Source organism: Gadus morhua, chromosome 2 (genome assembly GCF_902167405.1).
Source record: "Gadus morhua chromosome 2, gadMor3.0, whole genome shotgun sequence".
Classification (NCBI taxonomy): domain Eukaryota; kingdom Metazoa; phylum Chordata; class Actinopteri; order Gadiformes; family Gadidae; genus Gadus; species Gadus morhua.
The window spans coordinates 15,599,494-15,622,654 of NC_044049.1; the positions used below are offsets into that span (position 1 = coordinate 15,599,494).

The following is a 23,161-nucleotide window of genomic DNA, read 5'->3' on the forward strand; positions in this document are numbered from 1 at the left end:
GAAAAATGTATAACAAATCACACTATCAGCTCTTACCACCGGGCCTAAAAAAAATTCTAGGGGAAACACTATCTCAACTCTTAATGGCCACACGCACACAATTATAATTATATATATTATCAACTTATTCGTAACGCATCGTTCTGCGGCAGTTGGATGCAATAATGTCTACAGTAGCATGGCTCCAGTAACTCGCATTGAAGTTTTCCTGTAAAGCTGTTCAGCAAACTAAATGTTTCCTGTTAAAATGTTTGCCTACGAGCTGAAAAAGTTAATGTGGAACTTTCTTTAGAGTTCATGCGCTATCAAGGAAGTACCCATTTATGGGCTGTACTTCCCCTCTCCTAATCAAGTATAAAAGCCCTGTCTTGGATAGTGGCCTTTTTTGATGAGCAGATGAGCACTCAGATGAGCACTCTTTTACTTACGAACCAAGTGGCCTGAAACATGGAACTTGGGTTTTAAGGCTTAGTGAATACCACGTTGGATGAAATCCGAAGGCAAAGGCGACCTACCTAATGGACACATTCTGCATATGGGGGACTGTCACGTTAAAATTGTACCGGGGGCGAAAATTGTACCGGCCTACGTCATCGTTTGTTTACATCCTGACAACCTGCCCGGCAACAGACGACGCGATGCAGAAAACATGTTTCCAAACGACGAAATAACATAATACAGATAGCGGATCGCTATCTGTATTATGATAGATAGCGATAACACTTGTTTTTACTTTATATTTGTATTGTATTTGTAAAATTTGCCCGCGAAACGGGCGATCGCGTCAAATGACAAATGTTTTGCCCGCGAAAAGGGCGATCGCGTCAAATGACGTAGGAGGGTTCTTGAAACATAATACAGATAACGGATCGCTAGATAACACTTGTTTTTACTTTATATTTGTATTGTATCGAATTGTTTAATCGAATTTAGCTAGTAAACTGAGTGTTTTAAGCAGGTTTCATAGTCTAGAATGTTCAAGAACCTTCCTACGTGATTTGACGCGTCATTTGACGCGATCGCCCGTTTTGCGGGCAAATTTTTTTATTGTTTAGATTAAACAATTAAATACAATACAAATATAAAGTAAAAACAAGTGTTATCGCTATCTATCATAATACAGATAGCGATCCGCTATCTGTATTATGTTATTTCGTCGTTTGGAAACATGTTTTCTGCATCGCGTCGTCTGTTGCCGGGCAGGTTGTCAGGCTGTCAGGATGTAAACAAACGATGACGTAGGCCGGTACAATTTTCGCCCCCGGTACAATTTTAACGTGACAGAGCCACAAGGTAATTCCACAAAGGTGTCTCATCTCACTCAAGCCCAATGCATTGAATGATGTGGTTTCCTAACAAAGATGTCAGACAGACAAAGTGCAACAGAACAAGACCCATGTGATAAATGTATTGCATGTAATTGTATGTTCTTGTTAAATTCATCTAAGTTGTTTTATTTAACTGTGACTTTTTGATATTAATACTACCGCCCTTCCTGTGCAGTAACTAAAACAAGGTATTGGAAACTGAAGAGCCGGGTGTCTTATGTTATGATATGATGGGCTTGATCAGATCATTCCATGTAGGGTTAATATCTATTACAAGTTATTATTTTAGCCACACACAACATCACATGTCATTGATCAGATCATTCCATGTAGTGTTAATATATCTATTACAAGTTATTATTTTAGCCACACACATCATCACATGTAATTTGAGTCACACGGCATGATCATTTAAAATATATATTTAATTGCAATCTTCATAATGCAGGAATGATAAAATAGTGTTACATTTATTCATTATTTGAAAATATTAGTCTTCACACAATAGACGAGCAGTCTTTCTGCAACCACAACGTCAAAATGTGCGAAAAAGAATGTGTGAAAAATTATTATATAAATAACCTGTTTTCCCTTGGACGGTTGTAGAGATACATTTGATACTTTTCGTGTAGATCGATTCAGGCCTATATGCGTGATATGTGTGCGTTTCCTTTATCAAAAACCATAACTAAAATCACATCCTATTCTCCATCTCCGCCTTTTCACCACTTGATGATGAGCCCGTTGGAGATCTTCTCCACTCCGTGGTACTGTGTGCGCAGCAGCTGCCTGGCCCGCTCAGCCCCTACGTTGTGAAGCCAGGAGTGGTAGAGGTCCGAGACGCGGGTGTCGTCCTCTGGGAGGGAGGCCGTCTCGGCCTTGTAGAGCCGCTCCACCTGCTGCAGGAGGTCCTTGCTGGTCTGATCCGGCAGGGGCTTCAGCTGGCCACCTCCGTTCAGGCAGCCTTAGCATGGTGGTGGTGGGGGCCAGGGTTGAAAGAAAAACAGAGAGCATGTGTTATTTGGTGGCGGAGGATAGCAGGAGAATTCATCTGAGTAGGTGTTAATGGACATGATTGACAATGATTTGATAAATGCAAATATGAAAAACAAAATGGATTTATACACCAAAGGCTGTAGTAGTAACTTAATATTTTTGAATGGCTTCAAATTAATTTTTTTCATGCACTTTTTTTATTAATACAGCATTCCTATTTATCTGAACTATTACCATAAACGCTGGCTTCAATATTGAATAAAACGACCGATTGTCTTTTTGGATTCCCCTCCTCTCCTTACCTGAGGGACAGGCCATAACCTCCACAAAGTGGTACGGGGACTTTCCCCTCTTGAGTTTCTGCACCAGGTTTTGGATGTTACGGAAGCCGTAGGTACTGGCGAAGCGCAGCACCACCACGCCATCCTTCTCCAGGGTCACCTCCTGGAAGTCCTTGTTCCTATGGGTGAAGGGGAGATGGTAAGGGGGCAGGGCGGTGGAGGGAACTGGGTTCGATCCCTTAATGTGCATTGCACCCTAACTTTTGGCATCGATGAAGATGCCCTGACCCCCCAATACCTGCTCATTAAGGACATGAAATCCCCAAGTCGCAAGAATAATAAAAGCATCTTCAAAATGTAAAACCAACTTGTAGAAAGAACGACATTCCTCTTTGTTTACATCTGAAAGAATACAAAAAAATAAACACTACTGATGTACTATCCCTAGTTGAGTTGGAGAAGACAGCATTTAATTACCATTATTTGGAGACAAAAATAAATAATATCATAAAATAAAAACATGCATAGCGACAATTGACTAGTTGATTTGTCATGAAAACAATGGATGCGTCTTCTCTTCACCAGCCAAGCCTTTTTGTTGTGGCATATTTTGGAGGACCTACTTCAGTGTCTTGTAGGTGAGCTCCTTCACCTCCTCTCCAAACAGCTGCTTGGCGGTGTGTGTGAACACGTGGTGGAGGTAACCCCCGGACCCCCCACCCGCATGGCTCAGTAACTCACCGCCGTTGACGTTGCTGAATCTGCACACAGTTAAACAAACCATCACCTACCACCTGATGCACTTCAAGATGTATTCATTTAGTTCAATAAATGCAGTCAGATCTCTTTGTTAAATGTAATTTTTTAATGTCTTTCATTGTGTTTTATTTACCATTTGTCAATTTATATTTTGATATGTTTTGCAAGGATACATACTGATTAGGTACCACACAAATTAAAAACTAAAATCCAATCATTATAAATAAGGTTTTAGAAAAAAAAATCTATCTTTTAGAACTCATGTACAACGTAACATTTTTATAGCTCCAGTGCCTCTTGTGGATCGTAGCAAGCAACGGTTCAACACTGATCAACCAGATCAATCACTTACAGTTCATCTAGGGGTGCAGCCTTGACCTCATTCAGAATCACCTTCTCCTGCTCCAACATGCTCAGAACTTCTCCTGCAGTGACATCAATTGGACAACACATCAAAACTCAATAAAAAACACACACACACACACACACACACACACACACACACACACACACACACACACACACACACACACACACACACACACACACACACACACACGCACACACACACACACAACTTGCCAGAGGTGATGACGAGATCCACCTCTCGGGACTCTGCTTCTTCGAGGTAGAAGTCTGGCCGGGAGGCCTCTAGTTTCTTATCGTAACAGGGCATCACCGCTACGTGAAAAATCTGCCGAGGACTCAAGCCCTGACCATAAGACAAAACAATATCATCATCATCATGTTCAGTTAATCACAGTTTATGACTGCATGAAATGAATGGCACAGTGGTGTGGGGTGGTTTTGCCAATTTAGGCGCATTTCCATAGGGCAATACCCTGGAAATCCAGAGCATAATTTGAATTCGCTCAGTGAGTCAAATGAGCAATATACTCATTCCCCGATTCCCCTGGATCCGAACGTTAACCAATTACATCCGTGTATCTGATATAGGCGGGCCAGAAGTAAGCTAAACAGATGACCACAGCACTGCTAGGGAATCAGTCCGTAAACATTGCAAGATGGCTACGGATGAACACCAGTTGTTTAAAACGGCTTTGGCCACTACAATAAAAGAGTTAGACTTGCCTTTTCCTCTAAAAGAAGCTTTCCTTTGCAAGAAGGATGTTTTTGCTGTTTTACCGACCGGATACGGGAAGAGTCTAATCTATCGGTTAGCTCTGCTGGTAGCTGAGCATATGGGACTCAGGATACGTCCCCCCTTGTATTCTGCTGATGGGTCGAAGTGTAATCCAATTGCGTGCAGTGATATTTTCAAACGCATGCTCGGTGCCAGCCCTCGATTTGGGCCAATTTCATTACTCGTTGCCAGACCCTACAGCTTTCTAAATGTGGGTCTAGATTTCCAGGCTAATATGGCAAAGTAAACCACGAGAAACCAATTATCAACCAATCAACAACTGAAATGAACAATATATTTGCCATTCGTCCACAAGCTTATAAACAGACAACCACAAATAAAGAGAGGCGACAGGATATTTTAATAAGGTGACTTAGGTTATGTGTAACTCTTCCCTCACCTGTGCTTCAGCGAAGTAGTCCTTCACCAGGGATCCCATCATCTGCTGGGGAGAGCGTGTGGTGCTGATATACGGAAGGATGAACTCCCCATGGGTCTTCTCTGCATAGCAGATCCAACCTTATAAATATAAACACACAAACACACTTGTAACTGCACCATGGGTGTTGGTCATTTTACAGATAGAGCGTGATGTCGTTTTTTTTTTATTTCAGCTTTAATAAATGTACAGGTTCATAAGTAGTACTGAACTTCACACTTACTCCAAAAGGCAGGATTTACAAAGATTTACATCACAACATTAATAGCAAACAAAGTCCTTGATTATATCTTTCTATCTGTGTGACAACAGTGTTATAGTGAGCACTACCTCAGCCAGCTCTGGTTAGCAGGTGGGTCTGGGTCATGGCTGGGCCATCTGAATGTAATAATACCTGGGCAGGCAGATGTCAACATGGGCAGAGCTGACTTGTCCTGCTCCTTCCTCTGGAAGCGCTCCAGGAACTCCTGCTGGCTCTCCAGCAAACTGAAGGTCCGGCTGAAGCCTGTGTCGAAGACGTGATGGACCCCTGTAACGTAACCCCAGCATCGTTAGTACCATGTTACTACTAGAATGCCAGGCTACATCCTGACCACACAGACCTCTACAACCTATACACCTTGTAACTTTGTGTAAACGCTTTTCATTTATTTATGTATTAAAAAAGGGACAATGGTCATTGACTGTACCAGAGTTGGATGAATTTAGTTGATGTTGACAGAGAGAAATAGATATCTATCTATCTATAAATTTAGATAAGCCATAAAAAGCCATTTCAAAATCGACCCTATGGTGAAATCACACATGGGTCCACTGAAATGTTTAAATAGAGGGATTTGAACCTGATGTTTTGATTGTGTCAAATGTGTATTATATGTTAGTATGACATTATATGGATATTATGTGTTGTCTTCCTATTTTTGTCATTTGCAAACCCCTCCACATTAGATTAGTATTATGAATTCATTAAAATGTTTGGCAGCAAGGCTATACTAAGGAGGTACTCTGCGGTTCCACTGACCGAGGCCTTTGAGGAAGGACGTGAGCCTCCGGCCTGTCTCGCTGCTACTCATCCCGAAGCGTGCGGCCAGGGAGGCTCTGGACTGGGGGGAAACTGACACCACCACCACCACCTGGTCTGTGGCACTGGCCAGCTGTGGAGGGCAAAGAAAATACGAGCGTGTGTGCATATCTGCCATATGGATTTAACATCCTCGAACTCAATAGTTTAAAATAGTGATCTACTAGCTTACCTTAAATGTAAAATATCTGATTGTCTAGCATGTACCTTGTTATTGCGGAGCACCTTGAAGATCTCCTCCTGACTCTGCTGGGCGATCAGGACACTTTCAGCAGAGGTGATACAGCCACTACATGCCAGACAGTCGTTTAATGTGATTTTGGCTTTCTCCAGCTTCTGCTTCCCGCCATCCTAGGGACACCGAGAAGGTTTAATTTGAATATGTTAATGTTAAGAGTTTGCCACTGTTGTGTTGGTCAAATGGTCCTACGTGGCTTGAGAGCTACAACCTACCTGGTTGATTTGGAAGTAGCTGCCATCGTCTTCGATTTGTATTTTCGCAACAGATTCCCCTTGCTTCTTTTCTAGTTTAACAGGTTTGACACATTCCTGTTAAAAAAAACCAAATACTTCCAATATTGCCATGTCTTGCTCAAAATACGGTAATAGTATCCGGTTGTTATTAACAAACATTTATAATTAAGAAAATACCAGCAGTAAAAATAAACGTTTAAAAACAGATGGTATATGATATATCAGATGGTTGCAGAAAACCAACTTAAAAAGCATATTGCATTGGCTGTAACCAACGTCATAACAAAAGTGCTGAGTAATGGCTGAGTAAGAAGACTGCAATCCTGCAAACAAATGGTTGTACTACAAACTAATTGTCATTAACTACAAGATTTCCACAATATATCACAATATCAGCACAATTTTAAAGATACTACACCCTCAAGTTAACGTTATATTTAAGTTATTGTTATATTTCCCAATATATTTGACTGCATGGTGTATGTCAAACAAACACATGGCGCAGTAGTGTCTAGACTTTAGAGTGTAGACAGCCTCCTGCACACGCTACGGTGACTAAAATATCATGGCAATAGCAGAAAAAGTCGACAAGAACATTTCAATATAATCAGGTGTCATGTAGTAGATGTCAATTACCTGGGATGGCGTTATGAAATCATCAAGATCTGTCAGCTTCAAAACACCGCTGAAGTGAGAAGCCATGTCTACTGCCGTAAAGTGACAGTTGTTTGGTTTAGTGTCGTGATTCTTATGCCAGTGTTTGAATGGATGTAATCCACACTACCACAGAAGCGTAGCACGGACGGGTCTCTGTTCAATAAACATTTTTGTTTAACCGATATATTCTTGTTGTTAAGGATGTTGAGGTATTCACAATATGTATGCTTGCTGGGTTTTTATGCATTACTGAATGAGATTTTAATATTTTTAGTTTCAATAATGTGTATGCAGTATTGTTTCTCGACTAATCAGACGTTGACCGCTAATGTGTGCCCAAGTGAATGAGTTACGACCAGTTATGTCTTGCCAATGCCATTCATTAAAGTATGCTATAGCCTACCATTGAAAAGACAGTACATTAAACAAAACCGATAAATTATACATTTGATATACTAAGCAGATACATACTGTGATAAAAGTTATAAAACAAATGATTCATGCAACAATTATGATACAAGAACTGGGAGAATATCACAAAATGTATTCATAACTGTAAGAACCTCTTGCACCAGTCTTGCACGCCCAGTTGTTGTTATGACTACGAAGTCGTAAATCCGCCATGTTTTTCCATCGGTAGCGTTGCGACAGAGACGGAGAAACCAAACGACATGAATGTAGAAAGTAATCATACGGCAGAGAGAGAGAGCGAGCAAACGGATCACGGCAACGCCGTTGCTGTCCAAACTACTCTCGGAGACGAAGGTTTAATTACTTTTTAACAAAAGTAGACTCCATAATAATGTTGCTGTTTTTGGGGCCTACTTCCACTGTCATGTGTAGCTAGCAGCTAGCCACAATTAGCTAGCATTGTTACTTTGCATCTTTCATGTTTTGGGTGTTATTATAGTGGTTCTGTCATCGATAAAGGAGCATTTCGATGCTCCTGCTTTGCAATGTAAATGTTAAAAGGCACATTAACAACCACCTGAATTGTTTCAGATGAGGATGTGCACAAATGCGGTCGGTGTCAGGCGGAGTATTCTACCCTTGATGCTTTCATTCAACACAAGCTGCTACAGAACTGCAAACGGCCGCTTGACTTACAGGAGCAGGTCGTGGTATCCAGAGATGCTACCCAAGAGGTAAGATGAGAGACAAGAATCCAACCAAACAGATTCCTGTTATATTCCCAGGTTTCTTATCTACATGCCTGAAACTATTTGTACCAGGTTTCGGCACCCTCTGAAACCCACACCGAAGTTACGAAATTGGTTGAGGAGGCATCTTCAGATGAACCCGAGAAAACCGAAACCACCGGTGAGTCTCCATTGCCATTATTTTAAAAGTTTTTATCTACGTAGCGGACACTAAGTGGGTAAGTGTTTGGTGTCTAGCTCAACGATGCCTGCAGTTACACTGGGTTGATGGATCCCAAAACCTTTAGGTGTGTGTATTTAAATAGCCACTGTGTCTAATTGGTCGAATGTTTCTTGCAGGTGAGCCAGACGTGCTGCTGGGCCGAGGACAGCGGCGGCGGACTGCTTCAGCGAAGGCCTGTGAAAGGGTCGTCCACAGCAGTAAGCCACAGCTCTCCGACACCTCGGACAACTCCAAGCAAGCATATGAAGTGAATGAGGCGGGACGCTACGTCTGTTACATGTGTGACAAAACATTTAAGACAGTAAGTGGTTAAACAAGTTCATCTTTTTACTGTAGGCCAAATAACCCGAGTCTGATCACCAATGTTGCTGTTGGCATTCCTCTCCGACCATGTAGTTGGACATCTGAGCGACAACCGCCCCGCCTGGTCTTTTCTGCTATGTTTTCCGGTTAATTTATGATTTACTAATGTCAGATCCTGCAGCCCTACTATGTAATAGCTGAACTCCTGCACTTCGAGGACAGAGCAGGGGCCTCCAACCAAAAATTGCTATGGGCAGAGTAACGGCATCTTTTTTGTTTTGTATGAGATATTTTACAGAAGAAAACAAATTTGCTTGAGTGAATTAGGCTTTTAGAAGGGGATTTTATTTAATAAGTGTTTTTCCTAGCGGGGCCAGTCCACAGTTTGGATTTTTGAAACGTACACTTTTTCTCTTTTTTTTTTTTTTTTTCAGTTTACTACTGCTTCTGATTTTGCTTGCCAACTTTGACATTGTACGTATCCCGCCTTCAGCAACACGATGAGTCAAAAACAAATATGAGGCGAAAGAAAGTGAAACGTTTCTTTCACCTAGATTGGAGCTCTTCTGCCAAATATTCCCAGCATCCCTAATGAAACCAACAAAATGGTCAGTGTTTTGCTCTTTCCGTAACGTTTCTTCTTTGACTTTGACCTCACCAGACCAACATCCTAAGGACCCATTTGAACACCCACAGTGAGCAGAAGAACTTCGCCTGTGAGCTATGTGGATCTGCATTCCGCACCAAAGGCTCTCTGATTCGCCACTATCGCCGCCATACAGGTTAAGGAAGTGACATGTTCTTCATTTGAATCCAGTGTCTGAAAATATCTGACAATATATAAATATATGTCATAGGCCTTTCCCACCTGAACTCCAGATCATCTCCTGAGAATCAATTCCGGAGATTATCCGGAGCTGCCCTTTCACACATGCAACTGGGGATAATTCGCATCAGACGGGGTCACACATATTGGAGATACTACTGGCGAGGGTTGGTGCCTGGGTAGAATGTGTAGGAAGGCAGGGCGTGATGCAAAAAATAGGCAGCGGAAGACGCAGTGCTTGACACATTGAAGATCTCGGCAGAGGCTTCCAAATCTGTAATGGTGACTCTTTTTGCAGCGATATTAATACTGCATTTATTTAAACGTATCCACAATAAAGTGTTGTCAAAATACTGGATTAGCTAACTTCGATACAATACCTTGAAAAATATTCAATACCATTCTCAATACAATAGGGAAAAGTTTACACCTCATTAAAGGCATACAATTTTCGATTTGTATTAACCCCATCATATTTATTATCAGCTCATTATCAGTTGGTAGTACTATAGGGCCGTAGCACAGCATCTGATGAGTACCTGGGTCAATATATTATTTGATGCCAATAATGTAGAGCATTGATAGAGGTTTTAGCAGAGGTAGGTTCAGGCAGAATCTCAATATACTTTGGAAGTACCAAAGTACCACCAAACAGCACTCATGCTGTTTCTTTCTCAGCCAAAACCGGTCGTGGAGAAACTTGACTTGACATCATCAGAAGAGAAAAGTATGAAGCAGTTACACTCTGTGCTCCCTGTTTTGCCCCAGTCGCATGATAGAAACGTCATCAACACTAGAGACTTTATACTAGGGACCTAGTTGGGTAAACTCCGGTTAAATTCTAGAGGGGCGGATTCAGACATTAGTGAAGCCCCTCTGGGTATAATCGGGGGAATTTCTGGCATACAGTGCATTTGTGAAAGAGCTATAATTTATTTTGTAGTTCACACACACACAAAAAGACTGCTGCCTAATGATTCGTAGCAAGGAGCAAAGCTCTAGTAATCCCTAGGTGTGGCACTATGTGCATACATCCTTTGGGACCATCATATTAAAGGCAGTATGTACTGGTGTTAAACTTTGTAATTGGAAGCAGTTGCACCTAAAAGTTGAGGAGATTTCAGCCTTAATAATGGCCCCAACGACCCCCTGTTTTGATCTTTTATTCTGGTTAAATAGGTCATTCTATTTCCTTCCTTGTGCTCTGTACTCCATCTCTAGACGAGCGTCCATACCGGTGTGTTCTCTGCGGCTTGTCCTTCCGAGAGTCTGGGGCCCTCACCAGGCATCTGAAGTCCATCACACCCTGCACGGAGAAGATCCGCTTCCACCAGTTCAGTGAGATCTTGGTCGGAAAGGACGGTATTCAGAAAGGTTGCAATTGTTTTAAATTTGGGGTTTTGTCTGTGGTGCCACGATATTTTGTTTTTATATGCGGTTGCAGGCTTTATATACTAAAATCCACATTGAGACCAACCGGCTAAATCGTTTTTCCATTCTAGTGTGTAGCCATATACAAACAAAATATTAATAAGACTTGATGTCAAATGCAAGTCATAGCTGTGGAAACTAAATATAAACCTGATAGTATTTTTGTAATGAATGTAAATGAATGAATCTTCTCTTGTGAGGTAGAAACGATGGTGGTGCTGGAGCCCCGCCCCCCCCTGGATGACTCAGAGGTCGTACAACAAGTGCACTTCACAGTGGAGGAACAACAGGTAGGCCCTGTGCACATGTGCGCCTTCCATCAGTCCCAATGTCATGAACTTTTGTTCAGAGAGATCATGGTCCAACCAGCATGTACTTTTTCCCAGAAGAGTTTTGATAATATAGGACTAAGGAGTTCAACTCCAATGTCCGCATCCTTGAGTTCCGGCATGCATTTGCCAACAAATTAAATATATATTTCGCACACACATACACTGTCTCTGGTTTGAAACTGTGCACAGTACAGTTTCATTCAAACTATTTTGTAAAGTAAAAGGGTTAAAGTGTGTGCAAAACTCTTAACTAAATGTAAGTAATGGAACAGAATGAGCGTTTCCCCCTGTGGCCAGGTGGTAGTGGAGCAGGTACCTGCTGAGACGCTGGTAGCTACTGAGGCCGTGGGGGACAGCCTCATCTGCCAGGCCATCATCAACTCTGGCATCGGCCTCGAGACGGAGACCACCATGCCAGCAGAAACGACAACAACGATGGCGGTGGCGGCGGTGGTGGAGGAGGTGGGGCAGGAGGAGGTAGAAGAGGAGGAGGTAGAAGAGGAGGAGGTAGAAGAGGAGGAGGTAGAGGAGGAGGGGGAACACCAACAGTCACCCGAGACAATCGAAAAAGTGCTCTTTCAAGACCCAGATTCGGAGCAGATCCATGTTACTGAGGAGTGTGTAGAGATGGAGTTGGAGATGGAGGAGGTGGAAGTGAGTGTGTGATCTTATTACTTGTTATGGTTTACAAAATGTATCATGGCTGGATTGAAAACATGTTAGTGTAGGACTGCATCTGTTCTCCATGGTTGTCTGTCTTGCTATTGAGGTTTTACTTTTATCCCCACATCAATGCCTGCTTATTTATTTTTCAGGATATGTCGGAAGGAGAAGAGTTTCAAAAATTGGCGAAATTGCACAAATGTCCACACTGCAACCGTTCCTTCAAGGGCCTCAACTACCTGCGCTTTCACATCAAGGGCCACTCTGGTAAACAGATGCACTGTATAGGAGAGCTCCACATAAATTCATAGTGATCGAAATCACGAAAAATGCTTCACCAATTAGCTTATCGTGAAAAGTCAAAAATATATATGTTTATCAGAAAAATAGGCCCCCCTCTGAATAAGAATTTAATCGGTTAATTGCAATGAATAACAACAATATTCTGCAAAATAATTACAATTCAAATTGATGTCCCAATCTTGCAGCTCAACAATATAGCTTGAATTAAACATCTGTGTGAAATAGCCGATAATAGCAATAGGTTGTAGTACCGACCCTGTCCGGGTTGACCCACCGCTCTCGCACATAAATGTTAATTTGGCCAACACATCTGCTCATTATAACGATTACCAGATTTCATTTAATTAAGACCACCATGCTCAGAATCACAGACGCAGTACAATAAATGCAGTCATTAGTAGGGATAGACCAATATGGATTTATTAGGGCCGATGCCGCCCGATATATCGGTCGATCACTGGTCATTAGCATAAAAGCAAACGGTGTACCTGTGATTCAGTCTTCCTAGTCTTTTTCAATATTTTGAAAACCCCTGAGCATATTTTGTATTTTAAACCAATTGAGGGTCACAAATGTAGAATCTTTCATTTGTTCTTGTATTTTGAAGATTAAAAAGGTTATTCACTTAGGACCGACAAATAGGATAACTAAAGAAATGGGCTCTATAATTGTTTGTTTTGTAATCACATACTACAAGTATTTTGTACTCTTTTTATTGATATTAAGCATATTTCTTATGATGGCAATTCGATGCACAAGTCTTCCTCAATGTTTTCAAAACTGACCATTTCAGATCTGCATTTCACGTTAATATCCAACCTTTTCCTCCGGCCGCCCCAGGCTACAAGCCCTTCAGGTGCACGCTGTGCCAGAAGGAGTTCCTGACGGGTTACCTTCTGAAGAAGCACATGGACGTGCACGTGAGCGAGAGGCGGTACAAGTGCGGCGAGTGTGGCAAGCTCTACAAGACCATTGGGCACGTGCGCGAGCACATGCGTGCCCACTCGGATGAGCGGCCCTACCACTGCACCAAGTGCAACAAGGGGTACAAGACTAAGGTGAGCGCGTGGGCACGTTTGATGAACTGCATCTTCATTCATCCGCTCGGTCAGATAGCTATTTATGGTTATGATCCAACTAAGTCAATTTTGGAAGCTTGCTTAATGAGCAGGTGGAGGTTTGGGTAGTTGGCTCAAGAATGCCTCCATGAAGAATTTGGGGTTCGAACCCAGTACCTTTTCATCGGGGAGTTACCATCAGAACACACTACAGTAGACCTGCCCACAAAAAATAGTCCTACTCACTCCGTCCTGCGTGTCCCTGCTCAGAACGCCGTGCAGGTCCACCTGCGCACCCATGCGGAGGACAAGCCCTTCGTGTGCCATTTTTGCCTGCGCGGCTTCCGGGAGAAGGGATCCCTGGTGCGCCACATCCGCCACCACACCGGGGAGAAGCCCTACAAGTGCACCAAGTGTGGGCGAGGCTTTGCCGAGCACGGCACCCTCAACCGCCACCTGCGCGCCAAAGGTCAGGAAACATGTGTCTCGGCCCTCATGGTTTGAATACGCATGCCCTTAAACCCACTAAAATCCACCTATCAGGCCATGTCCAATTCAATGTGCAAATCAAGTTTCCGTTTCCCATACGTTATGCCTTGAGCAGAGCGAGAGTAAAGGAAACAAATGAGATTAATAAATGAATCCATGGATGACTGTTTGCCTTTGATGTTTTCCCCGGTCCGCTCAACGGATCCGCCTGGCGCCTCCGTCGGTGGTGCACCAGGTGGGTGCCAGAAGGAGGACGAGTCTAAGGAGGCGCACGACGACAGCGGGGGCGGGGACGAGGGGGACGAGGAGCAGCAGGAGACTGCAGACAGCCTGGCCACGGCCGCCATCATCTCAGAGGACCCCCACACCGTGTTGGTGGAGTTCTCCTCCGTGGTGGCCGACACCCAGGAGTACATCATAGGGGTGAGATAGGTGGAGGGGACAGATGGGTGGGGTTGAATAGTATGTCCCCCCCCCCCCCGATATGGTAAAACGGAGTACATGAAGGCTATTTCAGTTAAGTCATTAAGCCAGGCCTTAACTACCGCTGTTTAATTTGCCCAGTTTACATAAACCCTAACCCTAGACACAAGTGTATCAGTTTATTTTAACCCAATTTTACATAAGTATAAACATCGGCACTTTAGCATAATGGTAGTTTGTTTTTTTTCCTCCTACTTTTCACAAATACGGGTCATTTTAGAAAGTGATCCTCTGTGAAATCCGCTGTTGGTCAACCCCTCTGGTCGGACACGAGTCCATTTTGTAATGAGACACTCAAAGAGGTTGTTTGTAAACGCTGCCAGTCTCATTACTCACTCCCCTGGCTTCCTCCAGACTCCAGCAGGAGAGGCGGTGCAGGGAGAGGAGGTCACGCTTATCCAAGCCACTGAGAATCAGGTCAGCACGCACACATGTACACATGCACACGCGCACAGTAATTGGGGCATCACCATACCTAACAGAACCATGGCTAGCTCTGGATGTTGCTCTATCGCCAGCATTATAACAACCAATAAACTGTGTCTGTTGCTCACAGTATAAATGTTTACAGACTTTTGTTTTGGTGAGTAAGTTAGTTGCAACCACTATCTTTATATTAAAATGTTATTTAAGTAGCGGCAAACCCTCCTCGTCGTCCTCTGTCCAGATGGGCAACCACATCATGCGGGTGGTGCAGGAGATCGTCAACCAGTCGCGCGGCGCCGGGGGCGTGGGCGGCCGGCAAATCATTGTGCGCAACACTGAGCTCGACGAGGAGGGCGCGTCCATCTCGGACTGCGGCGACACCATCACCATCGCCACGCCCGAGAGCCTGACCAAGCAGGTGGCCATGACGCTGGCCAGCGCCATCAGCGACGGCACACTGCTGGCCACGAGCGGCACCACGGTGGAGACGGTGGGCGGCACGGTCACAATGGTGACCGCTGCCACGGACGACGAAGCCGTCGCCACCCAGGAGTGCATGGAGGTGATGGTGCAACATCAGCACGGGGGGGACTTTGTCCTCTCGGCCACGGAGGAGGTGGAGATACAGACGGTGGTGGTGTGAGACCAGAGACTACTGGGAAGAGAATTATGTATGGTCGCTCACCTCAAGTGTTGAAGTCTGGAGATGTAGGTGGCGGGGATCCGTCTGTGGTCCTCCGATGCTGTTAAATGAGGCCAAAGTATTTTTAAGCTTGAACTTTCATGGCAAAGACTTGATGTTTTAGTTTTGAGATTGGAAAACGGGAGTTGTGTATTTTATTTAATGATGATGCTGCAACGAAAGCTTGTGACACATTACACATGAATTACAGACATTTAGTTTATTCCAATCAACAGGATTTTTGTGTGTGTGCTAGTGCTAATGAGATGTTGATATTATGCATACATTAGAGTTGTATTTCTGGGAGAATGAGAGGAAATAAGGCCTTGACGGAGTTGACAGTTTTTACTACACACAATGGCTAGTTTGTGTTGTAGCCCAGTCTCATGTCTTTATAAGCAAAACACATACACCACATGTATACGGTGCCTAAATTGCGGTGCCAATCTTAAGGATAGGTCTGGGTTTTGTTTTTAAACCATAAAGTATTGAGATTGTTGTGTTGCAAGATTAGCACGCCACAGGAACGGCTAATATTACCTTTTTTTGTTTTTTGTTAACAGATCGCTTAGCGATTGACATAATTAGTTTTTCCTTCTTGGTGAGTTTCGATGCAGTTTAAATTAACTAGTGTAGACCTCAGAGATTTAATGTTTAAAAGTAGTTTTCACATGCATCAATCCAATTTCGGGGATATGTTTTTCAACAGAAAATCTAAATAGCATAATGGAGACCTACTGTTGGGTAGCTTGCCTAGTTTTCAGAAGAGTATTAATTGAGTTTGTATCACCTGTTGCCCCTGGTCTAGTTAAAGCTTCTGAAATGTCATCACCTCACCAAGTAAGATCTGCATGACAATGTGTACGTTTTAGTAGGGTCTTTGTACACACAAAATGCTTCGCAAACTTGCTTCGAGGTAACTGAAAGGTCACGTGATGATTTGACCGGATGTCCTTCTGAACTTCTCCACGTCAAAGAGAGTGGTATCAAAGCTAAACAGTATTTGTGGTGAGGCGAGAGATTAGTATGTGCGATTTGTCTTGCATAACAAGTGTACTGTAACAAACAAACCCAAACCTACTGGATATCAAAATAAACTGCTTTTGATAAGATGATATTCAAATTTGTTATGCATTATCCAATAATGTGTTATAGAGCTTCATGCACCTTGCAAATTTTCTAGATTAGAGACATAGGTTTTAAGTGATATTTATACGAGTTAAATGATAATTGATCTTCTCCTGAAATTGTATTCTGTCACTTCCAAGGTTTGAAATTAACATTTCTAATTCATTGGAGACACTACATCCATTGTCTGAAATACAGGCACACACCTGAAGTTTAACATAGTTTTTCTTTAGACCACCGTGGCAAATGCTATAAAATGGCCTCAAAGGCTCAATTCCGCACTCAAAATCAGGTAACACAAATTCCGCTCACATCAATCCATGATAAAAATGAGGTTTAATTGAAAACCTTCTCTGAATTGTCAATTCCTTATCCAATCCAAAAACCCTTCCCCTGCCTACTTTCCATTCGACTTTGCTTTGCAGTGAAATTTTAACGGTGTCGAGCTACTCTAGCTATGCTTTGACATTGGTCGGCCGGTAAGAATAGCACACCTCACCAGATCATGCCTCTTGTTGGCATGAGTGAAATGCACTTGGGGACAGCTTGAGAGGTGTCATTGTTAAGCGGTAGCAGGCGTTGTGTATGTAGTGTGAGCCCAGAGCATTGACACCGTAGGATTGCAAGTGTCCTCAGTGTCGACTGAAGTAGCATAGCCCACTGGATATTCTAGAATTGGATTTCTTTCATGAGAATAACTTTGTCTTGATCGTTTTGAGGGTTTGCTTTTGTTTCCTTTTAAGTCTGGGTTATTGATCGATTACAAACATGGGCATGCTGGATGCAGTCCTTGTCGCCATAAGCCACAACATCTCCTTTGTGGGTAAGTGCCTCCGAAACTGACCGTTCTTCACAAGTCTTTGTAAAATATGGGGATATATTCCTGAGCTAATCATCTCTTCTTTTAGATGTGCCTAATTACTTCTAAAAAGTATTAAGACTATGTGTAGACCTCACAATGAAAGCCTGCAGCACCTTAAACATGAATAAAAACAGTATATATCACACTTGGGTAAAGGAAAATCCAAAAATTGACCCCTATAACTGTAGCCTTCCCTCATGCTCTTCCTCCCACCCTCCACCCCCTCCACCCCAGGTAAAACCTGGTGGCTACTCATGGTAGGCCTACGTCTTATTGTGGTCCTGCTGGCCGGCTTCACCCTCTTCAGTGATGAGCAGGAGCGCTTCGTCTGCAACACCATCCAGCCGGGTTGCTCCAACGTCTGCTTCAACCTGTTGGCGCCCGTTTCCCTGTTCCGCCTCTGGCTGCTCCACATCGTCCTCCTGTCTCTGCCGTACCTCATGTTCGCTACACACATCGCACACAGGCTCCTGTGGGATCCCAACTCTGGAGCGGGCTACGTGGCGATAAACCGCCATGGGAGTCAGGGAAGCCCTTGCTCCACGCCTGAGATTTCCCAGTTCCTCCTTCTTCATCATCATCATCTTCCTGGGCAGGACCCCTCCCAGTGCGTGCGGCCCGTGCCGAGCTTCCACTATGCCTACCTATTGGTCGTGACCGTGCACATCCTGATGGAGGCGGCCTTCGTGGCGGGTCACGTCCTGTTCTTCGGGTTCTTCATCCCAAGAAGCTTCCTGTGCTACGAGGCCCCGTGCACGTCGGGCGTGCAGTGCTACGTCTCCCGGCCCACAGAGAAGACGCTGATGCTCGACCTCATGCTGGGCCTGGCCTGTCTGTCAGTGGTGCTGAGCCTGGTGGACCTTGTGGCCGGCGCACGCCGGGCTCTGAGGCGGCGGAGGAGAGCGACGTCTGTGTCGGAGGAGATGGGCAAAGGAGAGCAGAGCAGCGTGTCCTCCAACGTGAGTGGTGCAGGAGACCTCAACCTCCTCTTGAACAAGAGGATGGCCAACGGGTTTGAGAGCGACATCCAAGCCACGCCTAGGTCCTCTACAGACAGTGTGCCTAATGTCGCCGCCGCGCTGAAGGGCGAGGCAGAGGGTAAGGCTGGCAAGCTGACCGACGAGAAGGGCTTGCCGTGGCAACACAGTGCCAACGGAAAGATCGGGTTCTCGACGAATCCAAAAGCCATGCCGCTGCCCTTCGTCGTCCACAACCAGCAGAAACCTCCAGAGTTGGCTTCCCTGGACGGCAGCCTAGCACCGAGGCTGGAGAACTTCACCCCGGCTGACACTAGGAAACAGGGCCAGCTAGCCTCAATGGAGTCCACCTCTACCTCCAGGCAGAACTCTACCCCCAGTGAGGGTCCTGACAAGAGGGCTTGGGTTTAGAACAAAGCAAATCTCCAGAAACTGTAATGTTGAATTGTAGCTTTTAAACTGTGAATGCATGTAAAGAGTTGGTTTCTGTACCTTTTATTTAATGCAATGATGATAATAATAATCATTGTTTTTCAAAGTAATTATTACAAGGTCCCCACATGAGTTTCAAAGTTGGTTAATATTATGTGTTTATTTTCTTATTTTTAGTTTTATAGTTTTATCAGGAATAATTTAATGATGTAGAAAACAAGCCCTGGAATGTAGTTTTAACACTTGAATGCTCCTTTTATAAAAGTGGTGTATTATAGCCCCACTAGATACAAATGTGCAAATAAAAACTGGCTGGTGCCATTATTTGCCCAAGCGTTCCTCATAAATACCAGACATAAAAAAAACAAGCTAACCTTGGAGATACAGTGGTTACAGAACTCAGCTGTTGGGGTGACTGAGTTCAGCCACTAAAGACACTGACCTGACCTCTGAACCTCTGACATAGCCATGTATTCTCTCAGTCATGTCAGTCAGCCCTGACCTAGTTGAAGACGACCATCGCCATTTGACGTATTGCAACCTCCTCAACTGACCTGCATCTCTGTGGTGGTCTTTCTTTTTCTATCCATGTCTGTCCATCTGTCTCCTATGTATCTGGCCAGCTAGCTACATATACAGAGCTATTACATTTGTTTTTTCTTTTTATCATTATTTAAAGTATTATACTATACTAAGTGTTTCACTTTTTTAGCTAAGCCTTTTTTAGTTTGCTAAAGGAAAGGCTACCGCCTGTGTGATATTCATTTTGGCCCCCTAGCGCGCGCACACACGCACACGCACACGCACACGCACACGCACACACACAAACACTCATACTGCCCCATTCTTCTGCTTTGGCATGTGGCGTGGCTTTAAGGAGGGGTGAGGGTGACCAAGAGTCAGGTGCCCAGAGAACAAGGCGTCTGTCCTGATGACCACCGCAAACCCAGTGACCCTACTGACGCCTAACACACTTCAGGAGGAAACTAAATACTCACCAACACACACAAACAATATGCAAGGGTTGATTTAAGTGCAAACATTCCACACACAATAATTCTAAATATGTATTCTATGCGTCGATCAAGGTAAGAGTGATTTACTTAAATAAATACATTGAACAACACATTTATATTGATTTGAGTTGAATGATTTTAAGTAGTAAGATCCTACCGGACAAAAAATAAATATTCACAAGCGGTGAGATATTCATAGTCGGGTTAACTGCCAGAGAAGCTTTTTTAAACCATTTTGACAATATAATTGTATGTGATGTATGTATATAAATTTATAAGATTAAGAAAGAATTCCAACCTGGCATCTTTGGCATCTGGTGGAGGAGTTTTGATAGTTTTGCATCATTAGGCCAAATCATTAAGACTGGTTTATTTATATTTATATATATATATTCAACCTACCATATACTGTACAGCAGATTTCTAAAATCTTCCTTGTCATCTACCCATCTGTCAATGTAACGGATGAGTGCCAAATGAAGTCCTATATTGGCTGCCAAGCAGCCTCGTAATTTGTACTAGAAATAGAAATACAGTAGGTAATGTATTGTCATAAATGCAAAAATGTGATAAAAAAGAGAGTTCACACCGAAACAACTTTTCAAACGATGTTCATTTTTTTTAAATAAATATCCAAGATATCTATAACTTGCTTGAAATAACCAAAACACAAACAATAGCGTTTATGAATGAATGTGGCTAATCAGTAGTGAAGGAATATGTGGTTGTGAGGATGGTGTATGCATGTTGAAGTGAAGTCAAAATACCAGCAGCTCTGACTGAAGGTAACCTAAAACCAATAGAAGGGAGGACCAGAGAATCATCCAACCGGAGCATGATATCATTCGGTGATCCTGCTGCTCTCTGCCCATCGGTCAGCCCAGTAGGACAGGTCAACGATAGATAGAGAGGGAGTGGTCATCCAATGTTTAGATACATAATCATCACCAGCACATTTATGTTGATTACATAATCAAGTCATTCTCACAGGCAGCTCCTTCGCCAGCGCTACTGTCCCCATGAAGTAGACGTTAATGTAACCTTGAGCTCATCCGTGGGCTATTTCTCACCTACTATCTGCTGCTCCAGTACTGGAGTTCACATACAGACACTTTAATCAGAAGAGGAGTCCCTGGACGCCACACCACGCGTTTCTGGGTCACTCCCAGGCCCTGAGAGAGGTACCCGACCAGAGGGGGGAGGCAGAGAGAGAGGGACAGAGAGAGAGAGAGAGAGAGAGAGAGAGAGAGAGAGAGAGAGAGAGAGGGAGAGAGAGAGAGAGAGAGAGAGAGAGAGAGAGAGAGAGAGAGAGAGAGAGAGAGAGAGAGAGAGAGTGAGAGAGAGAGTGAGGGAGAGAGAGTGTGGCAGGCAGGCAGAGAGAGCGATGGGAGGTATTTATAGAAAAATGGGGCTTCGCAGTACCTTTTCTGGCAAAAGGATCATATCAGGAGCGAGTGAGTGTGTGTCCCAGTTTTTCTGTTCAGCGCTCAGCGACAGTGCTGAGGCTGTGGCCGGACCAGTCCTACCCAGGATGGGGAGCCCGGCTCACGGACGCTCTGCCGCCCTCACTCCGGGCCTCCAGCCTGCTCCTTCCGCCTGCTTCTCCAGGCTCCCGCTGCTCTGATTGACATCTGGCGGGACACTAGGAAGTAACTTTCATCAGCCTACAGATGTGACCTACAAGGAAGGCCAGATCTTGATATTCTACCCCTCCGCTCTCCAGTGTTGCCTGGGGCAGAGGCTAGGCAGGGTAGGGAAGGGTAGGGTGGGGCGGGTTCCACTATTTTGGGTTCGGGGGAGGGTTCGAGTGGTGGGCAAGCTGCAGCTACAGGGTGTCAGTAGGCACCCTCAGGCTGCAAAGACCCCCCAGGCCGGGGGGTGACTAGAGAGGCTGGCCGGCACCTGCCCCGCCGCTAGCCGGGCCAGGATGAGGCGCTTTCTGAGCAGGAAGGGCCGCTTCTCTCTGCGCCAGAGCGTCAAGTCTGGCCCCCGGTGCGCCTCCAAGGACTTCTGTAAGTCTCTTACTTGTTCCGGTTCTTATTCATGTTGTTTATCTTCTTGCTGCTATTCTTCTTCGGCTTTTTCCTTACCTACCTCTCTATCTTCCTCTTAGTCTTCTTCTTCCTCTTCCTCCTTTCTTATCAATCTCTCTCTTGTCATGCCGTCACACTTCTTTGTTGGGGAATATGACTCGAGACAAGGCAGCAGGGGGAGGGTTTATCTGGGTCGCTGGCGTTGTGTAGAAAAGCAAAGTCCCTTGAGTATTAGATTTATCATTTTGTTTTGTCTCCGGGATTGGTTTGAGTCCTGGGGTCAAGAGGAAATATACTGCTGCTTCCTAGCCCGCAACCTGCTATTAATCTGCTGCCCTTTTCGATGGGAGCAATGGCGTTATTCAATTATTGTGTTTTCACTATCAACTGAGTCTAAAGACATGCAGCTCTACGAGGGTTTGTGACGGGAACCGGTAGACTAGAGGTTTCGTAAGGTATGTGTGCGTGTCCCAATTCAGGTGACCTTTTGAACTACTGTACATCCAGAGGACAGTCCATGAAGGGTAGAGCTAAATATTTTAGCTGACATTTTACATTTTGTTTAAATAAAAGCTTGAAAAGAGACCTGTTAAGTCAAGAGTTGAGCAACATAGAAATGAAATGATAAAAACGGGATTATAAATTAACTTATTGGCTTTCATGGCCTTCCGCCTCAAACCAAAGCTTGAATTCGATCTGCCTTACATTCCTTCACCTTCACCTCCCCCCACTGCCTTTCCATCGGTATCTAATCAGCATGTCTTCTTAGAATCTGTTCTTGTTAATAACTCATTTGTCAGTACAGAGCAGCACAAACCAATAATTTACTGTGCATTTTATTCTTTGTATGCCAGTCATATTATTTCAATATAATTCCGCATCCGGAAGTTGCCTTGTAAAGAATAATCCTTATAAGCTAGTGGCCAATTTTGTGAGTTCGGTTGGTAAACATTCTAGAACCTTTAGAAACCTTTTGCAAAAGTCAACAAAATATTTTTTTGTCCTACATTCCATTCCCATCCAGGTAGCCTGTAGAGTGAGTTTTGATTTAATTCATTTTTTTTTTTTCCAAATTACTAGTCTCAGAAATGAGACTTTAGATTGAAATCAAATTTTTTGGTATCCCTTCTTGGCCAATAGAAAACTCTGGTAAACTAAACCTTGGATGAAAGACC

General features: G+C 43.9%; 4 protein-coding genes across 4 annotated transcripts in view; 3 read left to right on the top strand and 1 right to left on the bottom strand.

Annotated features, from left to right (window-relative positions):
• Nucleotides 1–1,734: 1,734 nt before the first annotated feature.
• Nucleotides 1,735–7,387, bottom strand: narfl (nuclear prelamin A recognition factor-like). The gene is made up of 11 exons (XM_030338443.1): nt 7,139–7,387; nt 6,482–6,577; nt 6,236–6,379; nt 5,969–6,101; nt 5,342–5,476; nt 4,909–5,027; nt 3,947–4,076; nt 3,717–3,789; nt 3,229–3,366; nt 2,627–2,784; nt 1,735–2,292 (listed from the first exon to the last, which is right to left on the bottom strand). Exons 1-11 carry the CDS (start codon nt 7,202–7,204, stop codon nt 2,051–2,053), a joined length of 1,434 nt encoding a protein of 477 aa, XP_030194303.1. The 5' UTR covers nt 7,205–7,387; the 3' UTR covers nt 1,735–2,050.
• Nucleotides 7,388–7,764: 377 nt separating this feature from the next.
• On the top strand, nt 7,765–16,650 carry e4f1 (E4F transcription factor 1). Its single transcript, XM_030338430.1, has 14 exons — nt 7,765–7,924; nt 8,162–8,304; nt 8,392–8,479; nt 8,659–8,843; nt 9,507–9,627; nt 10,893–11,045; nt 11,307–11,392; nt 11,732–12,088; nt 12,250–12,364; nt 13,241–13,458; nt 13,729–13,927; nt 14,183–14,370; nt 14,785–14,847; nt 15,098–16,650. The coding sequence occupies exons 1-14, from the start codon at nt 7,831–7,833 to the stop codon at nt 15,497–15,499; spliced, it is 2,412 nt and encodes an 803-aa protein (XP_030194290.1). The 5' UTR covers nt 7,765–7,830; the 3' UTR covers nt 15,500–16,650.
• Nucleotides 16,651–16,721: 71 nt separating this feature from the next.
• LOC115529615 (gap junction delta-4 protein-like) lies at nt 16,722–20,486 on the top strand. The gene is made up of 2 exons (XM_030338456.1): nt 16,722–17,489; nt 17,763–20,486. Exons 1-2 carry the CDS (start codon nt 17,435–17,437, stop codon nt 18,914–18,916), a joined length of 1,209 nt encoding a protein of 402 aa, XP_030194316.1. The 5' UTR covers nt 16,722–17,434; the 3' UTR covers nt 18,917–20,486.
• A 1,274-nt stretch (nt 20,487–21,760) lies between these two features.
• Nucleotides 21,761–23,161, top strand: part of grid2ipa (glutamate receptor, ionotropic, delta 2 (Grid2) interacting protein, a) — a 31,599-nt gene continuing 30,198 nt past the window's right edge. The window contains exon 1 of the mRNA XM_030377898.1: nt 21,761–21,965. Coding sequence (XP_030233758.1) covers nt 21,881–21,965 — 85 coding nt within the window. The 5' untranslated portion in view covers nt 21,761–21,880. The remainder of the gene's footprint in view (nt 21,966–23,161) is intronic.

Coding starts and splice junctions, on each gene's coding strand:
- narfl (XM_030338443.1), bottom strand. CDS start 7,204: ATGGCTTCTCACTTCAGCGGTGTTTTGAAGCTGACAGATCTTGATGAT. Junction 6,380..6,481: donor GCTACTTCCAAATCAACCAG/GTAGGTTGTAGC, acceptor CGGTGTCCCTAG/GATGGCGGGAAGCAGAAGCT. Junction 3,367..3,716: donor GCTGCACCCCTAGATGAACT/GTAAGTGATTGA, acceptor AACTGTGTGCAG/ATTCAGCAACGTCAACGGCG.
- e4f1 (XM_030338430.1), top strand. CDS start 7,831: ATGAATGTAGAAAGTAATCATACGGCAGAGAGAGAGAGCGAGCAAACG. Junction 8,305..8,391: donor CCAGAGATGCTACCCAAGAG/GTAAGATGAGAG, acceptor TATTTGTACCAG/GTTTCGGCACCCTCTGAAAC. Junction 14,371..14,784: donor CCCAGGAGTACATCATAGGG/GTGAGATAGGTG, acceptor GGCTTCCTCCAG/ACTCCAGCAGGAGAGGCGGT.
- LOC115529615 (XM_030338456.1), top strand. CDS start 17,435: ATGGGCATGCTGGATGCAGTCCTTGTCGCCATAAGCCACAACATCTCC. Junction 17,490..17,762: donor CCACAACATCTCCTTTGTGG/GTAAGTGCCTCC, acceptor CCTCCACCCCAG/GTAAAACCTGGTGGCTACTC.